The sequence below is a fragment of the Vidua chalybeata genome, chromosome 7 (assembly GCF_026979565.1).
Source record: "Vidua chalybeata isolate OUT-0048 chromosome 7, bVidCha1 merged haplotype, whole genome shotgun sequence".
NCBI lineage: Eukaryota > Metazoa > Chordata > Aves > Passeriformes > Viduidae > Vidua > Vidua chalybeata.
In genome coordinates, this window is record NC_071536.1 from 22,090,002 (window position 1) to 22,102,566 (window position 12,565).

General features: G+C 36.8%; 1 protein-coding gene across 3 annotated transcripts in view; it reads left to right on the top strand.

The window, feature by feature from the left end:
• FAP (fibroblast activation protein alpha) overlaps positions 1–12,414 on the top strand; it is a 37,608-nt gene extending 25,194 nt beyond the window's left edge. For all 3 annotated transcript variants that reach the window (XM_053947408.1, XM_053947407.1, XM_053947409.1), the window contains 7 exons: positions 214–408; positions 2,858–2,912; positions 5,271–5,370; positions 8,292–8,356; positions 10,339–10,411; positions 10,668–10,741; positions 12,083–12,414. In XM_053947408.1, the coding sequence (XP_053803383.1) occupies positions 214–408; positions 2,858–2,912; positions 5,271–5,370; positions 8,292–8,356; positions 10,339–10,411; positions 10,668–10,741; positions 12,083–12,184 (664 nt within the window). In that variant the 3' untranslated portion in view covers positions 12,185–12,414. The remainder of the gene's footprint in view (positions 1–213; positions 409–2,857; positions 2,913–5,270; positions 5,371–8,291; positions 8,357–10,338; positions 10,412–10,667; positions 10,742–12,082) is intronic.
• Positions 12,415–12,565: the final 151 nt, after the last annotated feature.

Sequence of the window (12,565 nt, forward strand, 5' to 3'; positions counted from 1 at the left end):
TAAATGATTAAAATGGATTTTAGAGAGCAAAATTTCATCACTAATTGAAAATAGTAGCAGAACTGTTTGTCTACTGGGCCCTCTGAACCACAGTCATTTAGCAAAATACATGTGGAGGAAATGTTATCAGTGCCGATAGCTATAGTCCAGTGTCCAATAACCAGTTATAATTTTGTAGGTATGAGTGAAAAATGTGTGAATTTTCTTCCTCAGATATGGAGGACCTTGCAGTCAGAATGTAAAGGAAACCTTTAGCATTAGCTGGATAACCTATCTTGCAAGCAAAGAGGGAATTATTGTTGCTCTGGTAGATGGCAGAGGGACAGCTTATCAAGGTGACAAGATTTTGCATGCAGTATATCGAAGACTTGGAGTCTATGAAGTTGAGGACCAAATCTCAGCAGTTAAGTAAGTAGATTATCTCCCTGTATAGCTGTTGTATTTGCACACTAAGTAGTAAGGTGAAAGAAATACAAAGAATTCTCAGCCTTCTGAAGACCTGAGGTCTCCAGGATATTAGACAAAAACACTTGTAAAAATAAAATATTAGTGTTTGCTTGATGTCAATGAGGTTTTGTCTGGTATATTAAGTCCATATATCACTAAGTCCACATTTGGACCTCACCACTTACATTGCATAAGAGACTCATGAGAGGCTTCAATCCTAAACCTAAAGAAATACAATTGTCAATGGTGAAAGTTAAGCCAATTATCAATTTTTCTGAAGTTATTTCCTATAGGGCAAGTCTACCTCGGTGACCATAGAGATTAGCCAGAGATCCATAGGGATTTACCTCACTGATTAGTTAAAGGTTAATGAGAAGTTTGTAGCGAAACTGAAACTGACACAAAAGTTCTACAGGTCAGTTAGTCACAAACTTGCATTTTGTGCTGTTGTAGGATAGTTAAGAACAGAAAGTGCCTGAGGTCCCCTGATAAGTGTTCCCCAACAGCTGCTCCTTTGCATGAAAACACTTTGAAGTGTTCTAAGGGAAACTGATTCCCTATGCAGAGATTTTGAGAGAAAGTGAAAGATGAGGATTGCAAAGAAAGGTTGTCTTGTTAGTTTTACAGATGCAGTAACACTGCTAAAGTAAGCATTTGAAGAAGTGTTTGAACCCCACAGAGATGACTGCAAGGCAGGAGTTTAGCCTAGCCTTTGGTGTGGAATTTGGCCCATCAGAGATAGATTGGATAGATTTCAGAGAGACCAGAAATAGACTGATGGATAGATTTCCAGGTGCAACAGTAAATACCCTATTTCCTCCAGACTCGAGGAAGATACTCGAGTATCTTAGCTAAAAATTGGATGTAGCAATCCAGGTTTTCACAGCTCTCTCTGCTTGTTTGAGAGCGCTGCCTGTACTTAAAAGTGTGTGAGAAGGATATCTCTTCCTTCCTCTTTCTGCTTTGTGATAATTCATATCCTCCTCAATATTATTAATATAAATGTGCCATTGTCCTTTTCAGTGACAAATGAAACAGAATAGCTGTATATCATATTAAGTTTTTCTATTATTCTATTATTTTGTTTTCTATCTTGAAACTTTTAGAAGGAGTGGCGTACTTCAAAATATCAGAAGAATGCTTCTATATTATTCTGAATCATCACTCAGATACAGAATATCAGAGGGAACCTAAACTGATTCTGCAGTTGCAAAATCTGCTGAGACAGGCCATGAAAAAATGACCTCAGACTTCACACTTCCCAGTTTTCTGTCAGCACCTAGACTAATTTTTTATTCAGTTAAATGTAGTGCATTCCATCTTCCTGATCTAACACATGGATTAAGATGCATGATTTTTAAAGAGCCTCTATATTCGAGTGGGAAGTTCTTGGAGGGGCTTTTACTGTAGGTGGAGCCCCAGGGATTAAGACAGTAATATAACAAAACTGAATAATTTTTTGGCTTTTCTAACTCTGTCCCACCCAGATAGTATCCCACATTTTGGGTGTTATCAATCACTTGGGCTTGTCCTAGTAAATAACTATATAAGTAAATATATAAGTAATGTAAGTAAATATATAAGTAATAAATATAATAACTATATAAGGAAATATATAAGGAAATATATAACTATGTAATAATATATAAGTAAATACTATGTGTCCTGATGTGTAACTGAACTTATTGTGTTTATCTGTCACTTTCTACCCTTTGTGGTCTTTTGCCTCATCCTCTTTTCTTTGCTTTTGCTATTGCATCTTTGGAAAGATGCAGGATATTTGTAGGAGACCTAATATTTATGGTTCTCTTTGACTCGTAAGAGCATAAGAAGTTCTGCACCTTTTATACATTTCAAGCTTATTACTGACTTGGAGCATTAGTAGATGATTCCTTCATTATTATTTTTTATTAAAATAGCCATAAGAGCTTTTCACTTTTCAGGCACATAATAAAAAAGCTTATTTTTTATTTTATAGATTAGGGAATCCCTAATCTCTTCAGAAGTCGATACTGTTCCTGTTGAGAAATCAAAGTATTACCTCACTGTGACATCAGTATGTTGGGTATCTTGCACGATAAAGGCTGAATGTTAATGGTAATCCAGCACCTTTAGCACTAAAGCAATGAAAATGATCCTCATCCAGTGGAATAAAACTTGTTATTATGAAAGTATTGATTTCAGTATTTTTTATTCTTTCAGGAAAAGTTCTTCGTCTTCCCTTTCAACACCTATTGATTGAATAGTTGATGCTTTGTAGAAATCAGGCATGCTATGTTGATTGTCAGTTTGCTCAAATTGGTGGGATGTGTGGAAAAAAGTGCAAGAAAAACTATTTTTTGCTAATTTGTTATTGTACTAGTTATTTTTGATAATAATGCATATATTTCTGTGATTTTATTTTCCACAGAAAATTTATAGAAATGGGCTTTATTGATGAGAAACGAATAGCAATATGGGGCTGGGTAAGTGATTGGAGTTTTTATATCTATCTTTAAATAATCCTGCGGTATAATATTTTTTTTTATTATTATTCCAGGTTCTGTCTTAAGTATATATAAAATTTCTTCTGCAAATGCATGATGGTATTGCCAAAGGGGATGGTTCCTGCTGGTACTTACATACATGCAATTGCAACAATTCAAGCCCCCAGAAATGAATCTTTGGCAGCTCAAGAGGGAATTTTGAAAAGCTCATGTCTAATACATGTTTGGACTGGAAGTTAAGCCAAATTAAGACATTTTAAATGGCTTAACTTTTAACTTAGAGACTTACTGTCAAAATTCAAGTACTGTCCTTTCTGATCTGAGTTTAAAATAGTGAGAAAAGTCCTGTGACTATCTCTCATCAGAAAATGTGACCCCTGCATCATCCTGAATCACTGTGTATTTGGCTGGCTTTGCAATGGTTATCAGGGATGAATCTGGATCTGAGGGGTTTACAACTTCATCAAGACGTGGAAAAATTGGGCAGTATGGAAGCCATTCCAAATCATTAGCCAGTCTGTTTTTCGTCTTTGCTTTTTTCATGTATTTCTCTTTGTAATGCTCCTAGAACCTTTAATAGCCAGATATATTGCCTCATCTTAGACAGCACATGAGCAGAGTTGCTAAAATCTTTCTATGAAGCTTCTACCAACCAGTATTTAAGTTACTTTGGTACAGTTACTATTGTCACACCAGAATAAAATGGGTGTCATACAGTGAAATTAAATGATACAAATGCTTAGAAGTGAATAATTCTAAAGTGACATTAGGTAATTTAAGGTCTCAAGAAAATATTTTCTTTTTTAAATCACATCATATTTTATTTCACCACAGTGTTTCCAGAACCAACTAAGAGCTTGGACACATTGTATTCCAATAATGGATATAATATTAAAATAAAGGCACTACTGCCAAACCTATCAGCCTTTTTTTCCAATTTATTTCCAATTTATTATACCATTTGCTGGTCTGTAAGCTTTGAAAAGAATTGAAAGGTGTTTCCGTATTTATAGGCTGCAGATTGATGAGTATGCATGAACTTGTGCTTTCAGACTCAACAAACTCTTCAAGATGGCAAAAGCTCTTAAATAACTACTAAAGTAATTTGGATTGTGAACTCTCTCTCTTGGCCTGTTACAGTAAATATATTTATCTGCCCAATCCTAATCCCTTACTTTTTGGTCTTGTGGACTGATTTTTTGGAATCAGATCAAATGAGCAGATCAGATGAGTTGGAAAAATTCTACTAATTACTGTTTCTACTACTATATCCCTCACTGTCATTTCAAGCTGGAAAGTCAAGAGGATGGACTAACTTAACTTCTGTACCAAAAAAAAAAAAATTAATAATTCTGCTTATTTCCCTTAGTCTTTCCTATGCTACTGAAGTAATCTTCAGAATTTTTCATGACACACCATATTTTTATCCCTTCCTCCATTCAAAAGTAAACAGAAACCCATTATTTTGCGAAGACCTTATATGAGTTTTTCCAACGTCAGTTCCACATCCTGTGGAGAGCCAAACCAAAGGCTTTTTATTTACGTTATTTTCCTGTCTCAGCAACTAGCCCCATTCAGTTTCACAGATCTGTTATATCCAGCTTACTTACTGCTTTGCCCTTCTTATGGCTGTGAACTTATTCTTCCTCTCTGGGTCCCCGTTTGAAGAATCAGGCCAGAAAATACTGGGACAGTGGCAGGCAATAGGGAGGAATTGCTCCTGAACTAGATGGGTATATTAGTACTGATGACTGAGTTCAATATGCTAATCTTTAGCAAAACCTAGGTAGTTTGTTAAGGGAGGGGGAAAAACCTCTAACTCTTCTTGGAGGTGCACCTTGAAAGGATGAGAGGCACTGAAAACAAGCTGCTAGAAGGAAAGTTTCTGTTTGGTTTTAGGAATAAAAAAATGAAAACACTGATCACTGTTGAAGCAGATGGAGAGGATGGGTACTATGGATGAGACTGCAATCAGTATCATTTCCATCTGAAGTTAGCCCTGTTTTGAGCTATAGGTTGCATTAGATTGCCATGAAGGACGCTATGAAATTCAATTTCTTTGTGACTGTAAGTGGTAATGAAAGCAGTGATAAACTTTGAAAAAGCAGCAAAAGAAGAAATTATTTGATAGATTTGTCTAATCTCTCTGACAAGAAATTACATCAGATCCATTTGATATCAATAAATTAATTTCAAAAAACTCTCAACCTTTTGTTACGTTGTCCTCCATGTGTGCAAAGCAAATTAGTTAATTTGGAATTAGTTTATATGAGTTTGACTCAGAAAACAGAATGATACTTCACCAGTAATTTTAAACTGTCTGTGATTTCCTCCTAGTCCTATGGTGGCTATGTAACTTCTCTGGCACTTGGATCTGGCAGTGGAGTATTTAAATGCGGAGTGGCTGTGGCTCCTGTTTCCAGCTGGGAATATTACGGTATGGAAACTTGTCATAAATACTGACTTGGAAAGCAAGATGTAGCATTTAATGACTTCTTAAATTAAATCATTGCAGGAGACTGGCAATTTGAAACATAAAGACATTCAAATTACCTAGATTTAAAACTTTTAAGACCTTAAATTTAATGTTTTTCTTGCTGAAAATAACTGAGTGCAACTGGCAGTTTGGAACTGATTTTGTCACAAAGAAAGTATGTCTGGGTAATTCCATATGCACTTCTATAACAGTAAGTGCATAAAGCCCTCTCAATAAACTGCTGTTAAAGAGTGATCTGCCTTAAAGTCCTATTAAAGCATTATCACTGAATTCAGAAACAGCTGAACTGATTTATCTGCCAGCAACAGAATCATAGTACATTTCAACTTCTGAAACCACAGATGACCTGTATCAGGAATCAGTATTTCTGATGACTGCAAAGTTGTTTGCAAAAAGCAGTGGAAAAAGAGAAGAACTATTGTGTTCAATATAATATTTTTTTAATTAAATACTTTTCCCTCTAAATGTTTCTCAGCCACACCTATATTGTTGTGTTACAATACATATTCTTATTTATGTTTATGGAATTAGGCTCCAAACTGTTGAGAGGAAACAGCACTGGGTGTATATTCCCAAGGCCTTCCTGTGTGAATAAAGCAGGCACATAGTCATACTTGCCGACCTGTTAAGCTTTTGGCATGGTGTTAAGGAACCTTAGTGTAAAAAAAAAAATCATGGCATGAATATTTTCAATGAGTAAAATGTAGCACTTTGAACACATTTACTTAGCATATGGTCGTTTTCTAAGAAGTCTTGGTTATGAGAAAAATTTTTGGTTAAATGGGAAAGATTCCTTCCCTGACTGCTAGCACAGACATTCCTTGTATTTATGGTGTTTTGCAAACAAAGGGGAAAATATTTGTATGACACAGGAAGCATAGTCTTCATGTTTTCACTGGCATCAAGATTTTTTAAAGACATTTTTACTCATGATCACAAAATTATTTCCAGAATGCAGGCATAAAGCACTGCTTTCGCAAGAGTCCCTTAATAAAAGATGGGTTATAAAAATTTGTCCCAGCATCACAATTCAAATGAAGTTTTTAAGTTCAAGCAGATTAGACCTGCACCATTACAATCAGCTGAATTTCAGGTGGTAATTAAAGAATCTTGCTGAAAGCACACTATAAAATCCAAACAGGCAAATGTACCTCCACTAAGGAAGGAAGGAAACAAAAGGAAATGAGTAATAAGTTTTGGCAAACAGATTAACATTAGGGTGAACTGTGTTGGGGGAAAAACTACAGGATGTTACATCCTTGAGTTTCTGAGTAGTATCAGTATGTCACAGGATGTACTGGCACCTAGAGCTTCTAAATTGTGTCCAACCCTCTTTTAAAGGCACAGATGAGATTCTGGACCATAATCTTTTGTCAGAAGCTGTCCCACCCCCCCTCCATTTTGAGTCAGAGCTGAACAGTTATAAGATGTAAAGGAAGATTCCATTCAGGGACAATGTATAGTTAAAAGTATTATATCTGTGACTGTTTAATTAAAATTTATTTAAATTCATCTGCTTTTCCTTCCTCAATAATTGACAAGCTGAATCTTCCACTTAGTCATTATAATGCAATTCTGCTGACCTCTGTGGACTTGTTGTAGCTATACTGGTAGAAGAGGGTGGAAAAATTGGCTCAGAATACTGTAGAAATGTCAGCCATTCAGAAAGAGTCTATTTTATTGAAAACTTAAGCCCAATATGGTTGTTTGACACTGTGTTGACAACAAATATTGCACATTTTCTGTTTTCATGAAATGATAAAGAATTTTTATAAAAGATAGACTACTTAAATTTTTTTGGTACTTATATTACAAATTATCTTCAGAAGCCTTGCTTGGCTTATCTGGGAGACATAGTACATGTCTTTAGCTCTCAGAGGTAGTACATGTAAATGATACATAATAAACGATGGAAACAAGAGTATAATCCTGGGAGGATTATCATTTCTATTTTTAACATTTTTTTTCTAATACAGTGTATCAAACTGGACAAGATAGACAATCCCAATTCTTTAATGATTACAGTGGCCATCACCTGTCTTTTGAGAGGGAAAGATGACAGCTCTTCTTTGTCAGAAAGCCCTGACTTCCTTAAATAAATAAAGTCCTTGTAATACTGCAGCTTGACTGCTCAATATGTGTCAGTTCCTCTTTCAAGGCAAGGTCATAAAGAAAGTCATCTTCTGGTAGTGGCAGCTGCTGTGTCAGTTTTCCATAAATTTTCATAACAGCTCCTAGTTAAAGTACAAATACCAAGGCAGCTCAAAGAGAGATGTTTCAACTGATTTCTTGGTGATGGATACTGTTTAGTTATTCACATTTATTTTGTCAAATCTGTTACCAGTCTTTGTTGTAGTTAGAAAAAGGAATTGAACAGAGACCTGCAAAACAATGGGCCACTTTTTCAGTTCATGTCTGCATCCTTTCCTGCTCCCTCTAGTTGTTGCATATTTACATTCAATAGGAAAATGACAACATGCATATCCATATTTACTGTTAATACACATACAATCCTCAACTCCTCTTTTTACAATAACAGAATTAGTCTGTGTCATCTTTCCACCATGCGCCTTTATTGGCTCATTGCCTTATTCAACTGGCTTCTGGAGCTCAACCCAACATCATAAAGCCGCATCAATTAATTACCTTTATCCCCAAAACCTAGATAAGTATAAAACCACTATTTCTGCAAAGATGGTTTGGAGAACAGTAAATAACTAGCATTCATAGCTGATTTTAAAATATGTGTAAATTTGGTGTGTTATGACACAGTTAAACATCATTTAATTTCCTATGTGTCCCTGAAGCCACAAAATAGCTGCACTTTCTTTATCTATAGCTTTTTTCTTCTTTAATTTCAGCATCGATCTACACAGAACGATTTATGGGTCTTCCTATAAAGTCCGATAATCTTGAGCACTATAAGGTGAGAATTCTGTTTCTGTGCCAATTTGCCTTAAATTTGAATCACACTTCTATGGATGAGTGGAACTGTGAAGAAAGAAAGTGGCCCACCAGCTCTCATGGTACAGTCCTTTTGTAGCAAAGCTACTGCCATGAAATTCTTATCTCCATAATGAATTGTAGGTTTGTATTTATAAATCCCAAAAATGCTAAATGGAAGTCCTTATTCTCTTACTTGGACAAGTCAGACTGTTCTTCCAGTGCAAACCATTAGCCTAGAAAAGAACTGAAGTGAGAGGGATTAAAATGTTGATGTTAATAAGGTTTTGGTTGGTACTGTTAGCTGAGATATGCAAACTGCTTCATCCAAATTTTGCTCTCTGATAATAAGATCATAAGGATACTAAATGATCAGAGCAGCTTTCCCTACCCAGTACAGGTTGCCATTCTTCTCTTCACATTGGTAGGAAGTCTGTGGTTTCCTTAGCAGCACACACACCAGCTCCGGATACAGAGAGGCCTGGATTAGCATCCAAAGAACTTAGTGGAAACACTCCTGTTAAAGATTTGGACTGTATTCTCAGTACGTATTTCCATCCTAACCTGAAGAACAGAAATGCTCAATACCAAACAGCCCTGGTGGAGCTGTCTGGGTAGTCAGGAACTAGAGCATTCTGGGAATGACATGACTAGTGGTGTTCTTTGTATGAATTGGCCCTTAGAAAAGACACTAAATATCAAATCTGTTCCTGATAGTGTAGAGACATTTGTGATAGCACAAAAAGCAACCTGCTGCAAGCCAAGCTTGCACAGGGACCTTCTATGGACAGATCTCATCAATATGGTGCAGATTAGTATTTTTTCTTCTGCTGGTGCTTTTCAGAACACATGCAAATGATATAAGAAAAAACCAGTATTTATTTATAGGTATTCGTGTCCTGAAGCCAAAGTCACAGATCACAGATGCACAGAATAATTTAGTTTGTCAAAGACTTCTGAGATCATCAGGTCCAGCCATTAACCTTACACTGCCAAGTGCATCACTAAACCATGTCCCCCAAGTGCCACATCTACATGTCTTTTAAATACCTTCCCATATGGTGACTCAATCACTGCCCTGAGTGATTGTCAGGCCTGTTCCAATGTCTGATAACCCCTTCCATGAAGAAAATTTTCCTCATATCCAGTCTAAACCTCCTCTGGCATAATTTGAGGCCATCTTCTTGTCTGGTTGATTGTTGCCTGGGACAAGAGGCCAAGCCCCAGCTGGCCAAAACATATCTTCAAGGAGTCATGGAGAATGTTAAGGTCCCTCTGAGCCTCCTCTTCGCCAGGCTGAACACCCTCAGCCATTCCTCAGAGGACTCACTCTTCAAACCCTCACCAGCTTCATTGCCCTTCTCAGGATACACTCCAGCACCTCTGTCCTTCTTGGGCCCAAAACTGAGCACAGGATTCGAGGTGTGGCCTCACCAGTGCCCAGTAAGGGAGGTGATCACTTCTCTGGTCCTGCTAGCCACACTACTTTTGGTACATGCCAGAATGGCTCTGGCCGTCTTGGCCACCTGGGGGATGCACCGGCTCATGTTCAGCTGTTTTCAACCAATTCCCACAGGTCCTTTTCTACCAGAGAGAGCTTTCCAGGCACCCTTCCACATGGCCCCTAGTGCTGAATAGGGGTGGTTGTGACCCAAGAGCAGGACATGGCACTTTGCCTTGTTGAACCTCAGACAACTAGCTTTGGGTCTTTGATTTAAATTGTTCAGATCCCTCTGATATAGATAGATAGATAGATAGATAGATAGATAGATAGATAGATAGATACACACACACATACATATACAGCCATGGCTTCTATTGTAATCTCAGATTGATGTGAAGTCACTGCTGTCATGTCAGTTCAACTGTGTGATTGTTTTTCTACTAGGTAATGAAAGCCTTTCAGCACTATGAATAAGTAGTTAAAATTGAAGTTGCTGAACTGTTCTTTTTTCCTCTCAACAGAATTCAACTGTGATGGCAAGAGCAAAGAATTTCCAAAATGTAGAGTATCTTCTCATCCATGGAACAGCAGATGGTGAGGTTTGCAAATGGCAGAACAAACACAGAGCCAGAATCACTTTGTTTGAAAAACATTAAGCATCTATCTTTGATTGGGTCAGGTCTTAGATCTTTGGTAGATTTCCATATGACCTATCATAAGATGCTTACTCATTCTTAGTAGTGTCAACTGTATCACTTGATAATTAGTGGACACAGCTAAATGCACTCTAACTTTATGCTTTGTGGTATTAACACGTTTCAACAATCTTTTTTTTTTTTTTTCTTTTTAGATAATGTACATTTTCAGAACTCAGCACAAATTGCAAAAGCTTTGGTTAATGCACAGGTGGATTTCCAGGCAATGGTAAATAATAGACTATTTTTCATTTTGAAAAGTGGTTCATAACTTTATCAATAAGCTTATCTGACATTTGGCAGTGTTTTTAACTACCCTGTTGAACTGAACATGCTTCAAAATTTGGCAATTGCTAGTGCATTTGTTATTCTTCATAAACAATTTCTCAATTTCTTCCCCAAATTATTTGTCTGCTCTTTTTTTTTTCCCTTGCCCTTTGCATGCTAGCAGGATTTTCCTCTTGTCAAGAAAAACTTGGAGGCTTTTAAAATGAGCCAGGAAGAATAAGAATTCAGCCTCCTTATATATGTTTTTGATTCCAGCTAAAAGAGGAAGGTGAAAGAGCTGAGTTCTGGGCCTGAATTGTCACTAGTTGTGATAGATTCAATCTTGAATTGGACTTGCCCACAACAGGCAAGAAATGAAAGAAACAAAAAGGGTGTAAGATATCCAAATATATATTCAGAATCAGCAAAAAAAAAAAGTTCTCTGAAGAACTTGCATGGGATAGCAGGCACAGACAGAAAGAGAAACACATAGGCAAGAGGTTGCAGGATATAAAGGAGAACTAAACAGGGGAAATGTAGATCTGATGTATATGCTAACCTCTGTTTCCAAATAATTTCTCTCAGGGCTAATAACCAAAGTGTGCTTGCTATCAAACATACTGGTCTTCTGCCCGAGTCTGGTTTCACAGGGCCATGAACTCCCCAAAAAGGGATAACAGGGGTTAATAGGCCCTTTTATGTATTACACATTTTCTGCCTCCTTTGCTGATCTTTAGCAAATCTGGGTTGTATCTTAAGTATCTGGAATACTGTATGCAGTTGTAGTCATTCTGGTTCAGGGGAATGGCAGATATTTCTGCGTTAGCATAATTCATATGTGTGTTTTATTTCCAGATTGTCACTTACAAGTTTCATGGCTCTGGTGTAATGCAGGATGTTTTGAATAGAACTCAAACAACATTTAGCTGAAATTTTGTTGCTTAGAGCTCAGTACTTATTCCTAAGCAAGACTCTTACCCATATTACCCAGGCCATGCAGCAGGTCAAGGGGATTTCCTCCCTAACAGCATCTTAAGGCTCTTTTGCCTGACTTGAAACAACTGGCCTGTAAATACTGAGGCAGTAATGCTTACTCTTAAGTAACAGAAGGCTTAGAAACCTTTTTTTTCAGCAAGAATAAGAATATATTAGGGACTGATGAAAAAAAATTATCAGGCTCCTAGTTTTTCTTGAGCCATCCACTTTCTTATGTGTAACAATAAAATACATTTTTTGTATTGTGTAACTCTTGCAGAATTGAAAATATAAGGGGTTTATGTTTTGGTTTTGCTTTTTCTTTCAGTGGTATACTGATCAAAACCATGGAATTCCAGGCCTTTCCAGCAAACATCTCTACACACATATGACCCACTTCCTCAAACAATGTTTTTCTTTGTCAGAATAACTAGGATACTCAGAGCATGCTAAGGCATCTGAGACATCTTTGGGAGAATGAGAAGACAGCAGTGCCAAGTTGTATAGTGTTCGGGTGAATTGATCACAGGAACTTTGACATTTTAAACTTGATGTTTACATCCACTTTTGATATTGTATATTAGCAAAAGTTATGGTAACAAATGTTTTGACATATTTGATACCTGTTTGACAGAAAAAATAAAATCAGACTGTAAAGCGTCTTGTGCATCTATTGCTTAAACTTGCTTAAACTTGCTTAAATTATATTCTGCAGTCCAAGAAAGGTTGTTCATTGCAAATGCACACTGTCAGATTAATATGATTGCATTTGTTAACTAGAACTGTAAAATGGGAAGGGGCAAAGGAAGCA